General features: G+C 35.9%; 1 protein-coding gene across 10 annotated transcripts in view; it reads left to right on the plus strand.

The window, feature by feature from the left end:
- Nucleotides 1-27283, plus strand: part of SOX5 (SRY-box transcription factor 5) — a 1018333-nt gene that overhangs the window by 719629 nt on the left and 271421 nt on the right. For all 10 annotated transcript variants that reach the window (XM_027771080.1, XM_027771084.1, XM_027771082.1 and 7 more), the window contains one exon: nt 23721-23807. In XM_027771080.1, coding sequence (XP_027626881.1) covers nt 23721-23807 — 87 coding nt within the window. The remainder of the gene's footprint in view (nt 1-23720; nt 23808-27283) is intronic.

The raw sequence follows: 27283 nt of genomic DNA on the forward strand, positions 1-27283 counted from the left end.
CCCTTAGGGTTATAGAATGTGAAGGATTTCTCATTTGCCTTTATTTTCTCTCTTTGCTATGCCGATGCTGTCAGAGTGATTATAATCACAGTCAAAACATTAACAACTTTCAATGACTTTATAATTGAGTCAATTATTTCTATTTTATACTTCTATTTAAAATAACCTCCCAAAATTTAGAGTAAAAAAATTGACTCATTAGGACATTGTTGAACTTAGAATCAGGGAAGAAAAGGATTAAAAAGGTATAAATATTATTCACAATGTCAGTCTTTTTATTATTCACATTTGAATGAAACTCACTAGATAACTATTCTAATTTCACTTATAATTTTAGCCAAAATGTGTCAAAGAGGGTTCCCTCTTCCGTTGCTCATTTCCCTATCATTGTTCAGTTTGAAGGTCCCAAAGCATTGGTTTGCTTTGGAAAACATATTTAAACACACCAATAAGCAGAGTCACTAGTTCTAGAATACTCTTTAACAGGAAAATTGCCCTGCTGATAGGGATATTCGCATTGGCAATAAACGGTGACACAGCAGCTGTCTGCATAGTGGTGATGCACAGCTCTGCAGGGCTGAGGGCCCGTGGGAAGGTCTCTGATTCGCGTTCCGCCCAAGGTGTCTTTGTGTCCTCTGGATGTGCACCTTTCTAACTGGGGGCAGACAAAGACCCGGTTGGGGTACCTTTTTCCCTCTCTCTCTCTCTCCTAAGACATAAGTAAAATAAACTTTAAAAAGGTAACATGGTAGCATCGATGAAATAGTGAAAATGATGGCAACTCTTCTCTCCTAGGCACTTAATGTATGTTAGACACTGTTTTAGACTCACTCTGGCCCTGCCGTCTATCTTTCTCCCCAGAAGATATCATTATTTCACTTTTTTAAATGAGCAAAATGAGACCCTGGATAAATACGTGCCCAAATCTACTTGACAAAAAGAACAGAACCAAGATTCAAACCTCTTTCTAACTCTGGTTTTCCTCTCCCTGTACTATTCTACCTTTGATAAAGTAATGAAATTGATTTGTTCTGCTTCCTGCAAATGCCAGCCTTTTTATTAACATTTCAATACTTTAAATTACATTTTAGGTTTCATATTGGCTTTCATGAGTGGCATCTTGTACTCATGTACAAATTTTGTATCTCCAAAACTTGCCAATATAAAAATTTGACTTTTTTTTTCTTTTTATAAGATCATCAACAAGTTCTAACTTAGTAAATGCATTGGTGACAAAGAGCTTTATGGAGTCTTTATACTCACCCCCCCCAACACACACACCTCTTTTTTTTTTTTTTTTTTAGTAGATTCTGTTTGTGTGTTTACACCATAATTGGATTTGATGAACAAAATATTCCAAATCACAGATGAGAGTCAAGAAAATAGAAGTGTTTATTCTTTTAAATATAAAATAAATAAAATAGTCATGCTTAAAACTTTTAGAAAGAATTAATGTGATTTAAAGGAAGCCCACAGTAGAATTCAGAATGATAGATATTATATTATACTCATGAATTGTAAAAATAAGATTAGACCTCTTTGTTAGAAAATGTTTCTGCGGGACCAGCAGGTGGGATAATGGTTATGTCACCAAACTCACATGTAGTTGACTACTATTTGAGTCCTGGACCTGGTGGCTTGAAACTCATGCTGGGCATATGAGTGTGCACACCCAAAATCCCGAGAGGCGACTTCAGGAGAAGGGATTGAGGCATGGCCTTACCCCCTAGGTGTTGATTTCTCACTTTCTGTCTTTCTGGTGAGCGCATGTACCCTATAGCAAAATATCTTTTCCAAAGAGAGAGAGAGAAGTTTTGCTACTTTGGTATTGTAAATCAAAAACGAATAAATGTAGTAAATGATCAGTAAACAAATACTGGGGGCCAGAGGTGCAGTGGTGAAGTGTGATGCACTGAAAAGCTGACCCACGTGGGCAGGTTCTGAGATCACATACAGAGAACACTCTGAGTATGCCAGGCAGGCATGTGCCCATGACCTGGGACTGCCTGAGGCTGGGGATAGACAGCAAAATTGAGACACTATCGGGGTGCTGTCCGTTTCTTTGCCTTTCTCTCTTCATTTCCCTCATTAAAGGAATGAATAAACTTAAAAAAAAAACTTTATTGACAAAATGAAGACTGGGATTATTTGTAGGCCATGCAAACACATTAAATTCCTGCAGATACTGATTTGCTTGAACAAGTGAAAGGCGATCCAGCCGCCTGGTGGTTAAGGGGCCTAGATCCCATGTGGCTGACAGTACAGTTTGAGGGCTGTACCTGGTGGCTGGTAAAACACTAAGCCCATTTGCGTGCATGCCCAAACTCTGGACAGGCAGAAGCAATGAAGGAGAAGGGATTGCAGCATGATGGTGCCTCGTGGGAGGTCCTTCCTTGCTTTCTTTCTCTGCCTCTCTCACTGTTTCTATCTGGTAAGTACATGTGTCCTCTCGAAAATTATAAAAACAGAAAGAAAGAAAAAGAAAAAGGTTATGAACGCCATTACTCACCTGCTTAAAATATGGTTATTTGATCAGTAAATTACTTATAAAAATGGAACTGATGCTATGGTAACAAAGATGACAGTGACAAATACTTAAAATGTTTTACCATATTAAAGTACTTTACTAAGTAGTCCTAAATTGTTGGCATATTAGGTATATACTAATTTTGCAGATAAAGAAACTGAGGGACAGGAGAGGAAGTAATTTTTCAAGATGTCAAATACTGTAAATAAAGAAAGAATCTAGCTACAAAACTAGCTCTTAACAATTATAAATAGGATTATTTTAAGAATGAAAAGAAATACACATATGAGGCATTTAAAAGTTAAAATCCCTTAGCTTTTTTTTAAAAACACTAATTTATTTATTCATCTTTTTATTTGTGATTTTTAAGCCACGCAGTCTGGGACTCACACCTTGCTCACTCATGTGGGAATCTAGCACCATAACTACCATGCCACCCACTGGCCCCACCCCTTAGCTTTCAATTAGTGGTTTCTATATAACAGGTTTTCATTGTGGATTTGAGGAAAATTTTACCCTTATTTTAATTACAGTTAAACAAATGGCCTATAGATACTTAAAATATTTAATAAAAAATTTAAATTATTTTGCATAATGTTGGTCATTTTCATTTTTAGCCAGGCTTTGTTTCTAAATGTTGATATGCCTTTTAATATAATTCATTAAATACTGCTTAGGTTCTTGAAAGGAATTTGTATTATTGATTTAAAAAAAAAAACAAAAACGATAGCCTCTGTGGAGAAAATAAGATTACGTGTTAAAACACCTGTTAACACCAAACTTGGAATTAAAATAAAGGGCCAAGGATCCAAACATCAAAAAAATGCCAATTCCTTCACAGATACTTGATATTTCTGCCATTTCCCTTATTCTGTTTATTGAGTTAAGAGGTATTCATTCAGGAGTTTTAGGTTTGTAGATATTCAGAAAAAGTAGTTTAAATTCTGTTTTGTTTTGTTTTCCTATCCAACCATTTGTATAAAGGCAGGTATGCTGGTATGCTGGGAAAAAAATTAGGTTTTTTTGAACTTTGAGATGGATGTCCATTTTGGCAGAGAAGGGAAGCATACATTTGGACGAATTTATTATATATGAGCCCCTCTAATTTGGATCCTAGTCTGAACTGCCAAACTTCAGAATTTTCACATTTGTGTAATATACTAAGGTGGGTTAAAACAGCCTATTAGTGTAGGGAGTATTTTCAAAACTGTTGACATTTGGCTACTGTTCTTTCATGCACTGTTTTGTAGTCTTGACAGAAACTTGGTTTAACTCACAGAGAGCAAGGGAAAGACAGCGAAAGGTGTCTATACGAAATGCCCCGGAGAGAAGCAGAACTCCTGTAAAGTGACATTTAGGCATTGAGTGTGACACTGTATTAACCTTTTTAATGGATGCATGTAATAAAGTGACATGTAGATGGAGCACAAGGGGAGATATGACACTATATCTGGAAAAGGATAAAACAGTTGGTTGAATACTGGGCTATTATAGCAGTTTGCAAACCTTGGATAAACTCAGTCAGCGGTTGTATAATTGGTTATTCAATCCCGACCCTTGTTCACAGCTCAAAGCCAGGAACACTGAGACCTGTTGCCAATTTGAGTGAATATAGTGACTGTACTCGGCCGGGGCCTAACATTGGAGCCAGGCCTTTTCCTGTGGGCTGGTTTCCACCATGTCTGGGACTGGCTCAGTGACAGTGGGTCTTTTGTTGTGAAAGGCTGGCTGGTACTCCCCTCCTTTGCAAAATGTCTAACAGCTACACAAATATAAGAAAATAGGAAAAGGGACTTACTGTAGCTTTTCTCTTAGTAAGTTAGTGTGCAGTTATTAGGTTTTCTTTTCTTTTTTCATCTCAGGACCCCCCCCACACACACACACACACACACACACACACACACACACACACACACACACACACACACACACACACACACACACACACACACACACACACATACTTTTTGGAAGGTCTGAGTTAAAGTAAACTTAAGGAGATATGGAAAAGCTGCTTCTAGATAAGAATTGAAACTTGGTAGTCTCTGATGAGAATATGATATGTACACAGAAACGTATAGTCATTTGATTCCCAAAATGGATTTCAGGGTAAGATATTTGTACTGTTCCCCTTTCTCCTATTAAAGTTCATGTTCTGAGAAGACTGTTTTCATTGAATATCTCCACTGTGAAAGATACAGCATGTTTATAAACCCACTATGTATTTAACTTTGTCAAACAAGTACCCCACCTTCTCTGCCCAAACATACTGGATAGAGGCCAACAGACTAACCGCTTACTGTTTCTAATCTAGTAAAATTTGAGAAATAAATCGGTGAGGATTGCGATTTGAATATGTGGGATAATGAATGCCCAGTCTTCTTACAGTGCCCAATTCATAAAGGAATCTTTAACAAGTGTGTAGTATTTGCCAGTTAGGTGCTGCTTACTGATAGGATGGCAGTTCCCAGCTGCAATCCATTATACCTCCATCATTTCTGTTGTTTAAACAGGCCTAGGAATACCAGTTCAGAGAATTTCACAAAATGTGTGTAAGTTCCAAAACAAAGTAAAGAGCATGTTTAAGAGAAGCAGAAAAGCACATTCTGAAACAAGATTTTTTTCTGAAAAATTTTTTTTTATAATCTCTTTGCCACTCCTATCCTCCCACCAATTCCACCTTACACACCCAGCATTTAAAAAATCACACACCTAACCCACAGTGCTTGATTTAATGCAGGGTTGCGATTCAGTCAGGAGACTGCTGACATCATGTAATATAAATGGCTATGGTACAGTCTGGCTCACTTATAGTCTTAATCATTCAAGGTTTTGTTTTTGTTAATTGGATAAGTCTCCTGCTAGGGTGGGGGAAACTGAAATATTTTTGAATCTATGTCACTGAAAACTGTTTGGGGGCTCAAAAGTGGTTATCTGTGGGGAGGGAGGAGGTGAGTTTCTGCTGCGTTCAAGGAAAGAGGAAGGAGGTGGTTCTGAAACCATGACAGGACAAAGGAGAAAGGGGCAAATTGTTTTTGAACAGAAAATTAATCATCGAAAAGGGACTGGCTATTGTGAGGCGAACATAAAAATAGAAGGAGCATTTAACTTGAAATATATGAGAAAAAGTACTATAGGAACTCCAGCAGAGGCCTTTAATAGAAAATACACCCGGCCATCTCATTATAAGTACATCCCTGGGAGCCAAGTGTTATGAGCATTAGTAAGAAGGTGGTATTATAAAAAATTGATTATAATCAAGCTTAATGTATTTAGGCTTAATAAAAGTATTGTATGGTGGTAGAGGATCATGGTATAATGGAGACCTCTTAGTATTGAACTGTTCGTAAGTGTTGTATTTAATAATGGTGATCTTCAGAGATCTTCACTTCCTGTTGGGAAAATGAGAACTTGTATGGGTAAAGAGAAGATCCGAGTTGTAGATGGGCCCCTATTAACCCCAGAAAATACAACTGAACATATATCTTATTATCTTAATCTCCCAAATATTTTTTCCAGTTTATTTTATGATACAGTATTGTACATAACAAACAGATGTCTCCCCTAGGTCACCGTTTGTAATTTAGTGAATTGTAGGTGTCCAACTGGAGAGTCTAGAGCTGTGTGAAGAATGAATGCTTGTGATGCCTCATTAATTTAATGTAGGTAAGAGGCTGGTGGGCTTAAAGGATTTGGTAGTAGCCCCATAGAGAACTACCTAAATGTAATTCAAATAGTGTGCAAAAAACTTTTTCTTCTTATTTTCTTTCTCCTTCATGCTGTGAGACCTCACTGATCATTATTTTTTAGGCACTTTATATGTCACAACAATAGAAAGGCTGAAATATGTATGAAAACAAGAGTTTCAATTAAGCTCAGACTACTTTTTTTTTTTTTTTTTTTAAGGTACTGGTTTTAGGTTTTCTGCAGCTTCGTTCGGCACAGAACTCTTCACATGTTTCAGGATTTACTTTAGCTGCTTTGTAATTTCTGAGGGGGCTGTGCTATAAGCTGAACAATTTGCTGAGAAAAAAAGAGACAGACATAAATAACCCAAGTTTTAAATCTAGAATTATGGACTGAAATAATAAATCAACACCTACTGGATAATAGGAAAACCTGTTAGATTATATATCTATTTTGAAGTAATTTATACATTTTGGAAATATCCTTGTAAAGAATTTAATCCTTTCATTATACAAAGTAATTTCTCTTTTGTTCTTTGGTAGCTGCCATGGAACAATGATGTTTTTCTATTCTCTCTTTAGAAATGAATACTTTCTTTTATTTTTAATCTCATAAATATATATATTTTAAGTAGATTATACACCTTTCAATGTTGATACTACTTGTCTAGTAATAAAAATAAAGTTTAATGATTACAAGGTTATTGCAGTGGTATCTAGTTTACCAGATTTTTTTACATTTAAATGTTTGCTTTGAGGACCAGCAGGTGGCATGGTAGTTAAGGTGCTAGACTTCCATATGGCCAACCACAGTTCAAGTCTTGGACCTGATGGCTTGAAAATCACGCAGGGTACGTGTGCATATCTGCACAGAATCCTGAGAGGAGAATGGAGGAATGACCTTTCTCTCAGGGGGTGATTTCTCACTTTCCTTCTCTCTCTCTGATGAGCACACACCACCCTATGGCAAAAATTTTTTTTAAAAAATTGCTTTGTACAAATTAGATTACTAGGAACTACCACAGTTAGAATTATTTGTGTGGTATGCTTGTAATTTTTTTAAGTTTACTTATTTCTTCTATGAGAGAGAGAGAGAAAAAAAGAGAGAGGGAAAGACAGACACCCTCAACAGAGTCTCCACCGTCATCCTATCCCTGGCTTTCCTAGCCAGCCAGATCAAGGGCTCGTGTGCATGTTCAAAGTGTAGCAGTCAATCTGGAAACTAAACCCCATTCTTCCATACGGATCCAGCACCACATAGAGGATGCCACTGCACACCTGGAGTATGGGTTGGCGGTACTTGTAGTTTAACTCAAAAGCTCAACCTCTAGTATTGGAACTTTGATTTAAAAGAATTATACAAATATATGTTTTTAATTTATTCTTAATTATTAGCAGTTCTTGTTAGAATAATTATGAGAATGTTTCAAATTAGTTGAAAGCAATTAAATCTTTTTGAAATGTTCATGTTCCCTAAAGAAAAATAAAACAAAAACCTTCATGTTCAACCCAGAGTTCAATTTGGGCAGTTGATACAATGACCTGTAATGCAGACTCTGTTGAGTGAAACCTACTCTTTACCTCTTTGTAAGGACCATAAAGCATGTTCCTAGGGCTTTTCATATCCCTCAGAGGAAACTCCCAGAGGTACGAACACCTTTCTGTTTTTAACATTTGGAACACAGACCTCATGGCTTTATAAAAGACCACTCCCAATTTTGTAAAAGCTTGCTATCTGACCTTCAGGTCAGAAAATTGAGTGGTCTGCCATTTTACTACATTCATCCATCCTTTTGAAATAAAACATTAATCCATATCTTCTCTCCTTAATTACTGATACCTTATTGTACTTCACCAAAATCCCTAGACTATTTTAAACAAGCTTTTTAATTTGTGTATTTTAAAAAAATAAATTATTGACTCAGTGGAATACCTATTTATAGTATAGTGAACATCCGTAGTCCCTCCCCACCCCCACCAGCTTTTCTCCTTCAGATTATTTTATTTTATTTTCTTAAGATTTTTGCCATATGGCACATGTTCTTGCTGGAGAAAGACAGAGACAAAGTGGGAAATCACCCCCCAGGGAGGATGGCTACACTACAGCTCCTTTTCCTCGCCTCCTCTTGAGATTTTGGATGGACATGCATGCACATGTTATGATTTTTAAGCTACTAGGTCCAAACTCCAAACTCCATGGTCAGCCATGCCATAATCTAGTGCCTTAACCACCATGTCACCTGCTGGCCCCACCCTCAGGTACATTTCTAATGAGTTTAAGTTCAAATTATATATAAAAATTATGTATTAGGAACCAGCAGTTAGCGTAATGGCTATGTCGCTGGACTCCCACGTAGTCTACCGCAGTTCGTGTCCCGGACCCGGTGACTTAAAACTCATGCCAGGCGCGTGTGCATGTGTGCCCAAGATCCCGAGAGGAGAATGGAGGAGAAGGGATTGCAGCATGCCCATCCATCCCCTCTGGGGGGTGATTTCTCGCTTTCTGTCTCTCTCTCTCTCTCTCTGTCTGTTTGGTGAGCGCACGCGCCCTATAGCAAAAAAATCTCTCCAAAAAAAAATTATGTATTAAATATACTAAATGTATGTGGGTGTGTGAAATAGAAAGGTTTGTGATATATATATAAATATATATATATATATGTATTTTAAAGTCTGTATATTATTTATTGCTTATGTGAGGGTGACATTTTAGAATGTTCACTTCTGGAAAAGCTGAGCATAGGAGAAGTATGGAATCTTCAGCAGTAGCCTTTCTTTTTCCTTATATCCCCTCCAGTATTTAATTATCCCTTTAAATATTTATATAGCATGTTTTTTTCTCAGTTGTTAAATTCAGGAAATGATTCTGTGGATGTTATTGATGGTTGTTTTAAAAAAATATTAGAAGGGCTAAGCAGTCAAAATGTTGCTGTCCTATAGAAATCCATGTTAATTATATTCAAGGCAAACTTCAAGTACTGTAGTCCTGCTTTTTTTATGGGGAGCTACATTCCAAGACACCATGTAGACAGTTAAAACCGTATATAACACTAAACTTTATATACTATGTTTTAAAAGAGATTTTTGCTATACGCCATGTGTGTACACCAGACCGTCGGAGACAGAAAGTGAGAAATCACCCCACGGGGTATGGCCATGATGCAATCCTGTCTTCTTTATTCTTCTCTTGGGATTGTTCACACACACATACATGTCCAGCATGAGTTTTAAGCTGCCAGGTCTGGAACTCAAATCATGGTCAACTACATGGGAGTCCAGTGACATAACCATTATGCCATCTGCTGGTCCCTACATACTAGGATATATTTGGTTGTCAGAAAAGTCATGACTTGTTTTTCTATGCAAAGATGTAGCATGACTTTTCTTACCACCCAATGGTTGTCATAGAAAGAGATTACTGCCAATAACCAGTAACAAGATAAACAGTTACAAAATGCTATTATTAAAGTTATATGACTGTGATCTCTGTTTCAATATACCTTACTGTACTGCACTTACCTATTTTCAGACCAGGGTTGACCATGCTAATTGAAACCATACAAAGCTGAACCATGGATACGGAGGGATGACTATATTTTACCTTTTACCATTATACCCTTTCCAGGATTAATAATGTATTATCCTGCTGTTCCCTTAAAGGCTTTGCTCGAAAATTTTCTGAATAAAGAGAACATTTTCTCATTCATTTCTCTCTGCTTTACTAAATTACTTGTAATGTTATTCCACCATTCTTCTCAACCTTCTTCACCTCCATTCTCAATCATTCAGAGATAATGCCCTTGTCATTTGGCTGAAATTTCAAGAGTTTCTCTTCGCTCTTTGAGTTTACATAAACATATATACACCTCTTTTATGTGTAGTATATTATGTCGAAGAATATGTTGTTAGGTTGTTGGGAAAGTTGTGATATATTTTTTCTATGCAAAAATGCATCGTGACTTTTCCAACGACCTAATAACTGTGTTTCCAGTATATGGTCACGTGACTCATGATCAATTAAGATTTCTAAACAAAATTTTTATTTATATTGTACCTGTAAATCATGTTCTTTATCCTGTCATCAGTTAATAGATAAATGACTTGTTCATGGTTCATTATTGCATTTTATTGTAACTTTTTTCCTCTTGTATCAAAATGCTACATTTCATGGAGCTATAAAATAGCAAAGTTATTGGAATATATTTGGATTTATTTTTAATTGGTAAAGTTTAATTATTACTCAAATGACTGTTACATTTGTAATTTTTTAACCTTTTTAGGAATAATCTAATAGATTCTACTTTTTCAAGTCTTATTCATTTGAAAAATGTTTCAATTCTACTTTTGAATATTAAATAGATTGTTTGTATCAGTAATGTTATAACTGTGAATAAGTTATAATTCTTGTAATTATTCATCAAGAAATTACCTCAAGTCTCAGAAAAGTTGACTCAAGATTTAATTAACCAGACTCTGGTGGCCTTGGAATTTTGCATTTTAAGAAAGCTCCCTTATGAATGAACTCTGGGTGGATGGAATGCACTTGTGTTGTACTCTTGATAATACCCTCCATGCTGGAAAAAAAATACATAGTATATAACATTTGTTTAATTCATTCCTATTACTACGTGTATATTTTCAATTTAACTTTATATTGCTAGTGTGATTCATTTATCTATTTATAGACAAGGTAAGAAATTGACCCTATTTTTTGGAAGTTATTACCTATTTGAATTTTTTATAGCAAGTTTGATTGATAAATGGATTACTTTAAAACTCTACATTATGGTAATACTACAGTATAGCATTTAGAAAAAGGTCTTTCTGCATGTTTATTTACTACTCATACATATAATAATTCAAGTAAGGTGTCGTTATCTCCAATTTCACTTCAGTAAATGAAATACTAGAAGAGCAATTCAGAACTGTAGCGATTTTAATTTAAGGTTTTAGTTTGGGGCCTAACCTATACATCTTATCAATGAAATGGTGAGTTTCCTGAGGTTCAGAGACCATGTCTTAGTGCCTATCACAGTGCCACAGGAAGATCTTAGTCAGAAATTGCTAGGTAAATGAATACATGGATACGGTACGATGCCTCTAATCTTATGGTGCACACACATGAGCACAAGTGAGTGAATGTGCAAAAAATAGAAAAGGGTATCATCCATATATAACATATATTCTGGATTTTTAAGTAGTTTGATAGCTCTATTAGTATATTATGCCATTAGAAGCAGAAAGAGTATTGGACCTTCAAGTCAGAAATTAAAATATCAGTAGATTGTTTATACTTTTTTTTTTTTTCCAATTTGCTATAGAATGCGTGTGCTTACCAGAGAGTGACAGAGAGAAAAAGAAAGAAACTAAGAATTACCCCCTAGGGGAAATGGCTATGTCTATAATCCTTCTCCATTCTCCGCTCAAGATTTGAGCACGCTCCTACACATGCTGGATGCATCCCTCAACTCGCTGGACCAGGACTCAAAATATGCAGTCTGCCATTTGGGATCCAACCACCCTAACTACTGCGCCACCACCTGGCCCAGTTCATGCCTCATTTTACACGCACTGCCTTTGTCACTATGAATTTTAATTCTGGGGCCAGATAATAGCACAGTGGTAAAAAAAAAAAAAAAAAAAAAAATGCTCTTCAAAGCAATTAACTAGAGGAAAGTTTTCTGTTCAAGTCTGGAGACCTACCTGAGTGTGCCTGAATGTGCTACTTGCCCTGGATCTGGGCTAATAGGGGGTAGGTAGAGAACCTGTTGGGGATGCTGTCTCTTAGTCTCTCTCACTCATAGAAGAAATAATTTTTAAAATTACAAGTTTCAGGGGAACCTGCAGTTAGCGTAATGGCTATGTCGCTGGACTCCCACGTAGTCGACCGCATTTCACGTCCTGGACCTGGTGGCTTAGAACTCACGCCGGGCGTGTGTGTGTGCGTGCCCAAGATCCTGAGAGGAGAATGGAGGAGAAGGAATTGCGATGTGGCCATCCCCCCTGGGGGGGGGGGGATTTCTCACTTAATGTCTCTCTGTCTCTCTCTGTCTGTCTGGCGAGCGCACGCGCCCTATAGCAAAAAACCTCTCCAAAAAAAAAAAAAAATTACAAGTTTCAGGACCAACAGTTGGTGTAATGGCTATGTTGCTCGATTCCCATGTAGTCGACGATGGTTCGAGTCCTGGACCCAGGACTCACGCCAGACACATGTGTGTACATGCCCAAGATCCTGAGAGGAGAATGGAGGAGAAGGAATTGCGATGTGGCCATCCCCCCTGGGGGGGGGGGGATTTCTCACTTAATGTCTCTCTGTCTCTCTCTGTCTTTCAGGCAAGCACATGAACCCTATAGCAAAAACTCTGCAAAAAAAAAATATATATATATATGAGTTTCTGTCGCTGATATAGGAAAAGTAAAAACCACACGCTGCTTTTCTATTTTTATTTTTATCTAGCTTTTTTTCTTTTTGTACATGTTTATATAACTTCTTTTACTTGTTTTTCCTTCTATGAACCTATTTCTTAGATGTCTTAGAAATTCATTTTTTATTCTGGCCTGATTTTTTTTTTTTTTTTGGTAGGGAGTCACAGCATATCAGAGAAGATACAAACAAAACTTTAGAATTTTGTTGTTGATCAGATTAGTTCTAAATTTGTGAACATTAAGTGTCTTTTGCAAACAAAACTATATTTTCTCATCTAAAATTACTCAAAAAAAGACACAATCCAAAATTTATGAAAGGTTATAAGAGACCAAATATAACAAGTTTTTAAGGCAGATGGACCGCTTTGGTTGAGAAGGCTATGTGCAAATTTTGATATATGATTTTAAGCAAATCTAAGAATATTTTCCTAATATTTAAATCTGATGATGTATATTAGAACATAAATATATAATAGGACTTATGGCTCAACTATTCAACTACGTGCATATCACAATCTCTGATCTATTATATGACTCGTATCACTTTATTGTTCATCTTTTCTCAGGCATCTGGCAGGCTGAGATTGCGATTTGTTTTCACATATGTTGTGACAGAGAAGATTCAGGATGTGTAGTGGTTTAGCATCAGGCTGTATGCGCTTTCGTTCTCACTTCCAGTGGTAAAACAGTCTGTCATTTTTTAAAAGTATTGGAATTCTTACTGTAATATATGCTAAGTGGTTTTCTATTTCTATGCCTTTTCTATCTCCTTTATCTTCTCTACTACCCACTTTGACAATTTTGAGCAACAACAAAATTCTGCAACTATGATCATTCATTTTTGTGTTTAGCATGATCTAGCTATCCAATTAAATGGATGATTATGCAAAGACACTCTTTATAGTAGGATAATTGCTTCATTTATAATTCAGATATGTATTTAAGTAATTATTTTTTAATATATAAAATAGGCATACATAATTTGCTAGGAACTATGCATTCTCATCATTTAAGATATGATAGGTTTTTAAGCTATGATGATCTTTTTCTCTGTTTATAAATTTATCTTGTAAGATCAAGACACTTAAATCTGCCTGATTTTCATATACGTCATGCTATAATTTTGTTCTTCTGGTGTCTTTTCTGTTTTTCTTATTCTAGATTACTTAAATATAATTGAGAAAATACTATTTCAAATGTGATATATGAAAAAATAACAGATTTATTACCAATTGTCTAAGAAATTTGGTCATTTCTTATGAAAATTGCCAAATTTCTTTTGTAAGTATTACCAATTGTCTAAGAAATTTGGTCATTTGATGGATGAATTTATGAAAATTGCCAAATATCTTTTGTAAAAGTATTTTAATTTTTGTAAGTTGACTAATATAAATGAATCATACACTTTTTCCTCCCAAATGTCTTTTTATTAAGTTCCTTTTCTTTCTTTTTCTATCCTCTCTCTTTCGTAACCCTTTCTCTTCTTCCTACTCTCTGTTTTCATCCCCTCATTGTAACTAATGGCTAGGACTTGATTCACATCTCTCCACCCACACTTTGCTGACATCATAAATTATTCGGATCCAAATGGACAATATTCATTAGTCGTGCACTTTACTGAAAGAGCCATATCACAAGAGTGCTGTACTCTCCCATTTTTATTAAAAGTTAAAATGCTTTTGCTGTCATGGAGGTTGGGGTGAGTTAGCCATGATAGAGGACAGGGCTACAGTGCTAATAAATAAAAATAATAACTATTACTGTTGGTTGAATGACCCTGGGAAAAGAGCACTACAAAGCTATTTGTTGTTCCCTTTCACTTGTCAACAGCACTGGCTTAAAAGCTTCAGCTATTGTGGAGGACCTAATAGAACCTTTGGAAAGTTAGAAAGACAACTGTCAAAAAAAAGGCAGGCAAAGACTAGTTGAGTATTTTCATGTGTGTGTGCTTTTTGTGGGCCATTTCATACACTGACCTCCTGGAAATTCTACCTTCCTTGTCCCTCACACTACTACCCCCCTTTCTTTATCAGCTTTATTGATGTGATGCAGCTTAAGAAATCATAGAAATAGTAGCCAACCAAGGAAATGAAGGCTAATTGGCCATTATAAAAATTGGGTACAGGTAGAACTATTACTATTGGATAAAACTTTTGATTTATAAGTGGTGGTAGTGACAGGCAAGGTGAAACGTATGTGTGTATTTTTTAAACTTAATTTTTAATTGCCAGAGGGTACCTGTACTTGCCAGAGGAGCATGGTCACACCACAAACTCTTCTCCATTTCTCCATCTTGTGAGGATTTTGGACACACATACGCACATGCTAGGTGTGGTTTTCAAGATGTGGGGCCAAGATTTGAATGATAGTTGACCCTGTGGGATACAGTCTCCTTAACCATGAAGCTGTGGAGCCATCCCTTAATTTTATTTTTGAAGTAGTCCTCTAGGGTTATTGTATATTTTGGTGTGGTTTTAATGTTGGTTAATATTTTGAGGTGTTACTATGTGCCCACTCAACAATATTTTAGTGCTTTACATAAATTATCTTTTAATTCTCTTAGCAACTATATGAAATAAGTGAGCTTATTGAATCCTAAAAGGCTTAATTATTTTTTAAATGTCACAGTACTAGTAAGCAATAGGGTCAGGTCATATGACATTATTTTTATATTTAGTTGTAAAACATAAAGGACATTTTTGTATATGAGGACTAACTCTTTACAATAACTTGTTGAAATGCTGTTCTCAGATACCTTAAACAATTTTTATTGGAATCCAATATTTGAAACAAAAAAATGTAAAGTGTTGTAGCCTACACAAAAAGTGCAGTTGTTTTCTGAGTGACAGAGAGGATGAAATGATCATTTATTCTGTCACTTGCAAATTAAGTGTGTGTTTTAATGGAGACTTTGGTGTAGAAAACAGAGCTGTCTTCTGAGGCATAAACCCATGATTATTGGTATAAGTAATTCTACCATATTAATTATGGCACATTTTATTTTGTGATGAAAATATATTCTTCTAAAATGTGATATAACATTGTGTATAATTGAACAAGTGTGTTAATAGTTTCAGATCGTGTAAGAAGAAAATTTAAGTCCGTGACTAATGATTTAAGTATTGCATATCCAAAAACTGATTGCACATTAAAATTTTCAAAACTCGAGTCAGCCAAAGACATTTTTTTTTTCTGTTAACAAGCTCTTATTAACTTTCAAGTAGAAACAAACAAGTATTTTGGCAATACTGAAAGTAAAGTATTTCCAGAGCTTAATTCACTTCAGGATAATTACATATAAAAATAAAGCTTATTGAAGTCCTAATGCTTTGGAATTTCAGATTTGTTTCTATTGTGTGTTGTGATATGTTATTTTCTTAACATTTCCTAGAAGAAGTGGGCATTCCACTGGAAATGTGCTTGGCTGCGGGATCTGTTAAAAGGCCTTCTGGTCTTTAGTATACAAGTAACTCCAGGAAAGTTGGGATCCTTATTATGTATAATGCATTGCTTAATATTTGTCTCAAAATGTCTAAACATGCAGCTATTGTCAACATGATGTGAGCTCTTACTGATAATATGATTTCCAGATTTATTCCAATAGTCCCCTCAAAAATAATCTTATTATTAGTAACTGAATAATTAAAGAACAACATAGTAAATTCTAATTAACTTTTTGAAGAAAAAATATTTGGTCAAGTGTACTAATTGCCTTTATGCTTCAATTTCATGGGGCTATCAGATGAAAGCTTCCAAGAGCAAAATATTAAGTTAACAGTACCTTATTTAATAGAGTATTGAGTTAATAATACCTAAACCTAACTTGGATTAGCCGTGAGGAACAGATATCATATAATTGCTAATGAGAACTAGATGAGGTGAATAAAATAGGGCTAAAATTTATTTTTGTAAGTTTGGCTCTTCATTAAAAGAATGTGTGGGGTCAGGAGGTAGTTCGATTTTTAAGGTGCAGGACTCCCATGTGACCAACTACATTTTAAGTCCCAGACCTGGCAGCTTGCTTTTTTCATTTCTCTCTCTCTCTCCCTCTCTCTCTCTCTCCCTCTCTCCCTCTCTCTCTCTCTCTCTGGTGAGTGCACGTGTCCTAGAGTAAATTAAAAAATAATAGTAATAAAAAATAAAATATGAAAGAAATGTTTTTTTAAAAATAGAAAACTTACAGTAGGCTGGAACAGAACACTGAACCAGGAATTAATCTTCAACTCTTGCCTTCATCTCAATTATATTTGTGATTTTGAACAAATTATTTAACATCTCTAATTTATAATTTGTTATCCTGTAAAACAATGAAACATAAAAGGGGAGGTTTTAGAGCTGTCCTTTGGTCTAGAACAGTTATTCCCCAAATTATATTGAGTAAAACAGTAATCTCCCAATACTAAATTTCTTGGTCAAATATTTAAAGAACTCTATGTAATCTGTAACTTGCTTGAAGTTTGGCACACAAAAATCTAAATATTGTACAAAAAAAACCTAACGCTGCTTAGTGCTAATTCAATTTACATAACAATTATTTATTTTTTTTTATATTCAACTTATGTCTGATATATATTTGAGTAAACTATTTTTATGAAGTAATATCTAAGTGATATCTAACAGTCTTTTCAGTTCTAAAATGCTGGTTCTGTGACACAAATAATCTACATATGCTTTTATTTCTTGACTTTGTAGGAGGTATTGCTATATTTTAAAATTTAGCATTATTGTTCCTTCCAAAAAATGACTCCCATTCCAAAAATGTGTATACTGTCACATGTCAAGAATAGCACAGCTTAGTTTAAGCTTCAAAATTAAAATATAAACAGTGGTAGATTAGGTATGACCTAGCTTCTGGGACTTTGTTAAAAAGTCAAATATTATATATACCTGTTTTTTGCTCGTTCAGTTTTTCAATGAGCTCTGCCACAGAAGCTCAAGGGAGATTAAGGGAAAAAAATTACATAAACACAAAGCAAAAAACCTGAGCTTGTGTGTAAAGCTACTGCACTGGAGCGAATGTGGTTTAATTCTTGGCACTGGCAGCTTGTTGGAGAATTACAATATGTTGGCATGAGCCTCTAGGTCTCATTGTTCCAGATGAGGGAGTCAGTCTTAAGAGTGTTTGGCACTGAAGGGAAGAAGGAGTGAGAGTTATAGGGAATGAACAGGCCCTAAAGAGGCAGGATGCTGTTGTAACAATGGCTGGCACAGTTGGGGGGGCCATTCACTGGTGGGGATTGCTATAGGCATCAATGTGAAGAAGCATATGTGAGCAAAAGAGGCAGGGGTGAGAAGGAAAAAGCAAGTAAATATATCTAAAGAGTCAAGATGGCAGAAAAGAATCAGAAATAATCTACTCATACTCATCCAGCTATTAATGTGTTGACTGATGAGAGATACCTTTTTCTCTCTACACTTTCTTACAGATTTCTTTCTTAACATTTATATATTTGTCATTTTAAAATGTATGTATTTGCCTTTTCACTAGAGGCAGACCCTTGAATTAAGAGGAACATGTTTTGTATTCCATAGCGTCTACCTTCTGACTAGGTGTTACTGGCCAAAGCATCCTTCTGAGCCTTAGTTCTCTTATCTGTAAAATGAACATGATAATTGTGTATACCACTGACAAAAATGTTCTATCTGGTGGCATTCTGTAAACTAAAATGCTATGCAAGTAACTATTACTATTCACTCCTACTCTTACTTTAACATAGGAATCCCTAGTTATGATACTCTGATGCTTGGGAGAATGAAGTTTCAAGAGAATCTTTAAAAATGTTTAAATTAAAAAAATGACACCCCTTGGGGACCAGCAGGTAGTGTGATGGTTAAGGCACTGGACACTCCCACATGGTTGACCACGGTTCAAGTCCTAGACCTGGTGGCTTGCTTTCTCACTTTCCCACTCTCTCTGTGTATGTGTCTCTCTCTGGTCAAATTAAAATAAATGAATTAATAAATAAAATTAAATAAATAATTCTTTTAAAAAATGACACCCCTTAACATAATAAATAATCCAGAATTTGGAAATTTGTAAATAACTATGTACATAACATACCTTAGTCATAGTATTCTAGATGTGGAAAGGTATTCTGTCTTTTCTCACCCAACATAAGGGTCACAGCTGACATCTCTGTAACAAAAGACAGATTCACAAGAGAAAAGCATAATCAATTTATTTAATCAAAGTTTTATAAAACATGGAAACCTTCAGAAATAAAGATTGAAGGACCTAGGAAGAACTCCGTTTTTATGCTTAGTTTGATGAGGAATAGACAGCTGTGTCAAAATGTGATTGGACAAGAGAGTATGATATAATGGTAAAAGGTTTGGGGGAAAACTGAGCAGGTATGTCTCTATAGAATCTTCCTAGCTCCCCTGTGTAGGGCAGACCTTATTTTGCAATTTAGGATCTAATAACCTCTTACCAGACAAAGCAGATCAGCAAATTCATTATGGCCTGCTCTTATAAGGGAAGGGGAAGCTAGGGCAATCTTCTAGGTTTTAAGGCTGTGCTTTAGAGAAAGGGGTTCTAGTTTTCATGTCTCATGTAAGGGAGGAGAAATGCTTATATTTATGGTTTGACATGGGAAGAAAGGGGTGGGACATAGGAGAAACATTGCTTCTGAGACTACTTCCGAGGCTTTGCAATCTTCTTCAGGCCAATGCATTAAATATGCCATACTTTGGGGTACCACTTTAGGAACCTCAACTGTATAAAATACAATTTATGCATTTTATAAACTTAAATATTTAACAGGTGACTACTGCCCCTTTTCATTGCCAGAGGACTTGTGTTCTCAGGAGAGAGAGACGCTGAGAGAGTAAACATTCCCCCACGAGGCATGGTCATGCCACTCATTTTAACACCCCATCAGGATTTAGGGCATATACACACTTGCACCTAATGTATTTTTCAAGCCAGTGGGGCCAGGACTGGAAGCAAAGCTAGCCATGAGGAATCTAGCTCCCATACACACAAGGCTTAAGCACTATGCCATGGGGCTGGCCCAACTGCTATCTCTTATTCTATAAGCAGTCGGCAGCAGTTACATATTTGTTTCAAATTTCACTTTACTCATTGACACATGATTGCACATTAAAAACAGATATATTGTAAATATTGGGATTTACCCATTTGTCTTTTACATTTTTTTTTTTCTGAATTGCCAAAGGACATACATGTCACCAGAGACCTATGAGAGAGAATGAGGAGAGGAAGAAAGTACCTCCCAATGGGATGTGGTCACACTACAACCCCTTCTTCTCCATTTCTCCATTCAGGCAGGAATTTGGGCACACATGTGCACATGCCCAGCATGTTTGTCAGGCTGTTGGGGCCTGGACTTTGAATGTGGTTGTCCATGTGGGACCTGGTTCCATTAACCAGTAGGCCACAGGGTCCCCTAGTCTTTTACATTGTTAATCTTAAATTTTCTACAAGATTGTTACTATTTTCAGAGCAATTCAATCATTGCTACATGTCTATCCATTGTGCTCGTTACTGTGAAATCATTTCTTACCATTTCTTTAGGAACTATCAGTGGGGAAAAACCTGAAACTATTTGCAATTGGGAAAATACTGGATACGGATTTGCTTGAAGCTCTTATTTTATATACATTCAAATAAAGAGGTGAAATGGTGAAGTGAGGAGCTTATGATCACCCCTTTACCCCCTACTGCCCCAATTAGCCAATGTCAAAATCTTGGCGAGAATCCAAGATTTTTGAGTTAACAGCTCGGTATTCTTTCCACTATGTAAACACTGTCATGTGCCACATAACGACATGTCAGTCAACAATGGACCACATATGTGACAGTGGTCCTAAAAAACATCATAATTGGTTGTTCCATGTTTGGTACGTCTGTAGTAGGCTATCCATCTACATTTGTGTAAGTACTTTCTACAGTGTTTACAGAACAATGAAATCAGCTAACAATGCATTTCTCAGAATCTATTCCTGTCATCCAGCACCTCATGACTAAGTTGGAGTATCTCATTATATATCTCTGCTAGATGGTTGTAGGCTTTCATTTAATTGTACAGAATTCTAAAGTACAAAGTCATGTGTCTGGACTGTGTTCTGAAGGTAGTAAGAACTGAGAAAATTTATGTTCTTTAATCCAACAGTTGTTGGCCATACATACGTGTTATTCTGCAAAATTCAATTTATCCTTTCAAGTTTTCACTTCATCCACCCAGTAGAGTTAATATCCATTGTTTTTCCCACTCTCCAGGGTTATCTTATAGATATAATAAGGAAATGTGTGTGTGCTGGAAGAATAAAAACTTGGGGATCCAATTATTTCTTTTTTCTTGGTGCTTCTTTTCTTTCCCCTTTAATCTGTGCAATAAACATAATATAATTTTAGACTTTAATTGGTTGCTGTGATTAAACGAGGTAATGCAGGTAAAATCGTCTAGCCTAGCTCTCTCTTGACATGTAGGATCCTTAATAAATGTATTTGAGTCTGAATTTAAAGCATATACCTCAGTCAAATTGCAAGTATCAATGTCTTTATTCATCTACGGACATGACAACCTGAGTTATATATGCTTTTGATTTTGCATTTTCTAAATAAGTCTTAATGAAGTTACTCATTTTTATGTATGTGTGCTAAAAGGGGGAAAATATAGGAGGCTTATATCTTTATGCTAGTTAATAAAGAGGCCAAGAATGTTCTGCAGGTTTCCGTAATCTGGCGGCTGTTTCTTTAACTCTGAAACTTAGACAGAAGACTTCTGTTTCTTTATGAGCACACTACAGTGAATATTTTGTCTAGCTGCAGGGGAAAAGCTTTGTCATGGACTTTGCAGACAATAGCCTTAAAAGTAAAATGGTCTGCTTTTGGTGCCGGGAGGTTCAGGGGCCTATTGTTAGTGTACAATGGATTTCAATTGCTGCATTCCTGTTTTGCAAAGGTTTGTTAGCTTTTAATGACTGACAGTACTCTATTGCAAATACCATATTGCTGTGCCCTGTTTACATGCTACTCGAGAATTTTTGTAGGGTGCTGGAAAAAAGAAACAGTGGTGTTTGTTTGACCTACTCAGATAAGGTTTAAGAAATGATTTTGCTCACAAAGTGTTTACTGGCAATGAGAAACACGGAAATCTTACAGAACTATTTTACAGTTGCTTTTTAAAGTCTCAACAGAAATATTGATTATAGTATAGGATCTGTTTCACTGCTCATAGAATTACCATTACCATTTTTTAATCAATGTGATACAGAAGTAGGGATATTCTAAGAAAAAGTAAATTCCTTAAGTTCTTTTTTCCTAAAATGAGAAGAATAGAGGTATATAATTTTTACGATGGAAAAAAGTATATTTTGCACATTCCATAGGTGTATCTACTCATGGTAGTTGTGGTATGTGTGTATGTATTTGCACCAAATGTACCGACTATGCAAACAGTAATTGTTCAGAGATTTTTCACCATTTCTCACAAGTTCTTAGCATCTGAAAAAGAAGTGCTCTGTGTTGTTATAATTTTTTCAAGAAAAAATGCACCTTTGCTTTATTCAAAACTGTGTAGGCTTTGTGGGACCAGCAGTTAGCGTAATGGCTATGTCGCTGGACTCCCATATAGTCGACCGCAGTTCGCGTCCCGGACCCGGTGGCTTAAAACTTACGCCGGGAACGTGTGCATGCGTGCCCACGATCCTGAGAGGAGAATGGAGGAGAAGGGATTGCGGTGTGGCCATCCCCCCTGGGGGGTGATTTCTCGTTTTCTGTCTCTCTGTCTCTCTCTGTCTGGCGAGCTCACCCGCCCTATAGCGAAAACCTCTCAAAAAAAAAAAAAAAAGAAAAACTGTATAGGCTTTGTGACTCTGATAGCTGATGTATGTAAGAAGGGGCCCTGAAAAAAGTGTATAGCATTAGCCATAGATAATGATGAAGACTCCTAAAAATGCATTTTACTATGGGGAAAATTAACCAGTTTCTAATAATCTTATGGTCTCTAGGCCAGCCGCTCCCTTTGATAAGTTAACATGTACTCCCTTTATGCTCTTAGTAGGGGGTAAACAAATGCCTGAACAAACACAAATACACATAAACACCAATGTGGAGAATGGCAGTGTATGTCTTAGATCTAGATAATAAGTGTCGGTATTGTTATTTAGATGGAGCATACTGGGACACTTATCTTTTAGTACATTCCATTTTCTAACTGAATGCAGTGCTAATCATGGGATTGAAAGCCATTGTAATTGTGTACCCATCTAAATGCTGACAAGAATATACAATTACATTGTTTGGAACTGAGTTTAATGTTTGGGAGTTTTATTAGCATTTATATTTACTTATACATTAAAATTCAACACAAAAGGAGAGGTCAAAAACCATGTGATATATAGAAACAAATACCAGGCTAAAGCATATCCTTGCTGTCTAAAATGTGTGTTCCCTGTCCCAATGCAGGGCATTTTAAAAGAGTGTGATACAAATCTGAAATAAACAAATAATAGGTTTCCATTATAGGCATTACTCACTTCTCTAGATTTTGCAATCTTTTTAAAGCTTCTTTTATACCAACTTTCTTTTTTTTTTTTTCAGTGTTCTCAGTACTGGCAAATCTTGCCACAGTGTGCTTACCACTACACGATGTTAAACACATATTATAAAGTGGATGTAATTGTAAACACACAGAGGGATATAATTACATGTAGCAGATTTAAGAGCTAATTCTTTGCCTTTTTTTTTTCCTCTGCATTTTATCAACATAATTATTTTTTGACTGCAGACTAACACCCTGAAATTGACAAGCATCCATTATAGCAAGAATTTGTTCACCAAATTGAAAAACAATGAACTGCAGGTTTATATGTATCCCATTGTCATAAAGAATTAGTATGGCTTTGTTCTGCAAGAGGAAAAAGCTAATGATTTTGAAACAGCAGGTGACAAAACACTTTCTTTTTTTCCTCCCCTGTTATCAGTTTGTTGATGAAGTCATTATGAACTGGGGCCAGGATAGGGATGGCCTTATTTTTAGCAGATAGACTTTTAATGAGCTCCATTGTAAAGATAGTCATGTTGATTTGCTTACATTTTTTTTTTCTTTACTTAGAAACCCCCAGTATTGAAAAGCTACTCTCAAAGGACTGGAAAGACAAGCTTCTTGCAATGGGATCAGGGAACTTTGGCGAAATAAAAGGTAATATGTGTACAATTATTTTGATCTAAAATGTACCAAAATGAAATTGCTTTTTAGGAATATTAATAGTAATAAAACACTCTGACCACACCCTCTTCTGCTTCATACATTCTCTGTGTTTGGCGCTGCTTCTTTCTAGCTTGAAAGGGAATGAATCAGGATTCTTGTTTTCTCCTTTTGTGCCTTATAGAATAAATAGCATGTTGTTTTAACAGAATAACCCCACTGTCTCTTTAACATGCTTTGGTTTTCATCATATTTTTCAATTTTAAATGATTTGCTTCATGAGTAGGAATGTACCTGTAGCAAGGTTAAAAACTGTATAACTTTATACATTCTATATATTGGAAGTATGCATGTATGTAATCTACATTTTAAACCAGAAATGACAAAGGGAGAGGCTATAATTACCATTGTCCCAATAGGGCAATATTTTGTTTTGGTTGTATTTGAATCAAGCAATTACATAGAACTAAGTGAAATTTCATATGGACTGCAGAAGATACCAAATATTCGTATCTTAATGAATTTCAGCAAATAACAAAGAGGTAAAATTTAACTTCCTCAAATAAAAATAGAAGCAAATGATCCTTTTAATTAATGTCAAATTCTATTTTCTCAGCGCATGACTGGCAGTCTATGGCTTTCTATTCGTTGCCAGTAGGTGCTTCTGATTCCGAGTTTTAAAGTAAGATTAATTTTGAGAAAGTCATGATACTTAGTCATCAACATTAAAATATTTAGTTACATATTACTATGCATATTTTTGGTAGAGGCTAAGTATATATTTAAAACATCACCAGATTTATATTAATATACATGTAGAAATATGTGTATAAATAACTTTTTTGCATATGTGTGTCTATGCAAGTGTTCTCCCAATGAGAGAGGCAATTGTCTCTCTTAAGGCTTTATGCCATTAGAGTGTTCTGGAGAAAGGCAAAGATTCAAGTATTTCACCTCAACGACTCCATGACATTAACATCTGGGTGTTTGGGAACTTCCAGAAAAGGTTCGAATGGTTCACTTTTTATCCAGATTGTTTGGAGTTTCATATCGTCAAGCTGTGATTAGTTGGGAATAGGTTGTGGGGGAAAAAATGGATGCTAATCAACAAATTCAGTATCCAAAATCTATAATGGAATCAAAATTCAAATGAGTAATAATTCATCTATAAAGTTTAAGGAGAACTGAGAAGTTGCATTTTTGGAAGCAGCATATTCTTTCTACTATTTTCATAGACTTTTAACCCATTGCACCTGAGGCATAGGATGTATTCTCCAAGGTTCTTTAATCTCCGCTGACCTAGGTAATAACTGAGAGTAGAGCAGAGAAGACCGCCCGTTCCCAGCCTTGTGATCTCATTCCATTGGAGGACAAACATTTTTCCCTCCCTCGTTTTCCTTCACAAGTCAAACTTAAAAGCAGCAACAGCAGATGATAAGCTTAGAGAAAAGCAGTTCAGCTGTTCTTTCAGGCTTGCCTAGGGGGTTAGTTTAGGAAGCTACAGTACAATCACAAAAGAAGTTTCTGTCTTTAATTTTGAGTTTTTTAAGCTTCACATTCAGAGCACAAGTTGGGTTATTGTCCTCTGGTTCTGTTCAGAAAGCTGTGTTCTGATGCATTTGAAAAGCAACTGTAGGTCTTTCTTCTGTTGGGGGCATGGTTATTAGGTGCTCAGCTCAGGTTTGGCAGTAAACTGGGAAAATAGCGCTGGGTTACTTTTCTTACTGACTGCCCATGACAGTTGCAATTACTATCCATTGTTCATAGGTGGCTAGAAAGTGGAGAGGATACAATAGCCTGTTGCCCTCTGGGGGTAAATGAATTTAACTCCAAGGTTCTTGGGGGGTCAGGCACGAAGATTATGTAGTGCCCAGGAATGTAGTTTTCATGCCTCCACAGAAGTTAGACAAGAACAATGGGTGAGTTGTTTTGGCAGCTCTTTTTACTGAGACAAATTAAGGTATAAGTCTTACATACTCATACACTTTTTTTGGGGGGGGGTAGAAGGATAAGTTAAGTGTGATTTTTTAAATCTGAAAACATGACCTTTTTGAATTATTAGATGACTTATTCATGACAATTTAAAATAATGTGTTTCAATAAAGCCTTTGTTAGGATATTTATAGCCTTCATTTACACTATTTCTGGGGTCTTCTTATAGACTGAAACTGTGCTCCTCCATTTATACTATTCAGTTTTCATTTAAGTTTTAATTACTTCTAGGATTCTCTCATCTTGGTAAGGCTATAAAAGCAGGACAGTATTTGTGTGTGTGTTTATGTGTGTGTGTGCGTGTACGCACGCGTATGCTCTTTCTTGAATATTTAAGACTATAGCCATCTAAGTACTGAACTCAATTCCCCAGTGCTGGTTTTAAGTTGCTATAAATGAATTACTTTCAGGGCAAATAGGAGAATCACTGCTTGGAAAAAGTTTAGAGAAGTGTTTCTTATTGTTATTATTTACAAAGGGAAAATGACAAACTTTAAATGTAATGGAAATAAATAGCATTTGATTTAGATAATTTAGCCACCAGTACATAGTTGTGATACCTACTTAAAGTCAATCTCATTCTTCAAAAAATAATATGAGTTACTAAACGTCACACACTTTTGAGAGCATAAATTATTTTGCATGTTAGAATGTATACCATTTTATGCTCTGGTACTTTGTAAATGTGAAGTAATTAGCTTTTCATTTTTATTTTGTTCTAGAATTATTTTATTTAACTTTATTTATTTATTTGTTTGTTTAAATTTGGCCAGAATGGGACGGAGAGGAGGGGGAAGTGAGAAAGCGAACTACTAGTTCCGGGACTCGAACACTGTTGGCATGTGGGAGTCCAGTGCCCTTAACCACTATGCATGCCAGCTGCCGGCCCCCTGAAGTAATTAGGTTTTGAAGTTATATTAGAAAAATCTTCTAATGATCACATGAAAAGGACACACGTTCACTTTTGCAGAACAAAGTAGTTCGACTAAAAAGCTCAGCCAACAGCGAACCGTCAATATATGCTATATATTGACTGATTAGCTGTTTGAAGGAATTGTTTTCTTCTTTTCTAATCGTCCATATAGTGTAACTGGCCAGTTTACAGAGTCTTTTGCCCTTGTCCATAGCGGGAGCACTGAATGACAGTGGTATGAAAGGTGAGGAAATACCTTTTATGGTCTCATTATTATGGAGAAGGGAAGACAGTGTCTGTTCACCAGTTGGCAACTATCGTGTCCCACACTAAGCTAGCAAGAAATTCAGTTGCATCAAAGGTCGTGGCATTGACACTTCACCTGAAGACAGTATGTGGGGATCCATGGCAGATCTGTTTAATCCAAATGCATCATTTTTTTTCCAAGAAAATAATTACAAAATTTCTGTTTTGCTTAATATTTATTTGTAGAATTGTAATACAAATATCTGTATGCAAAATTCTCTTGATTATTTCTTTCTGTCAAATTAATGAAAGCAGGGCA

This window comes from Tupaia chinensis, unplaced genomic scaffold, assembly GCF_000334495.1.
Source record: "Tupaia chinensis unplaced genomic scaffold, TupChi_1.0 Scaffold000028_1, whole genome shotgun sequence".
NCBI lineage: Eukaryota > Metazoa > Chordata > Mammalia > Scandentia > Tupaiidae > Tupaia > Tupaia belangeri.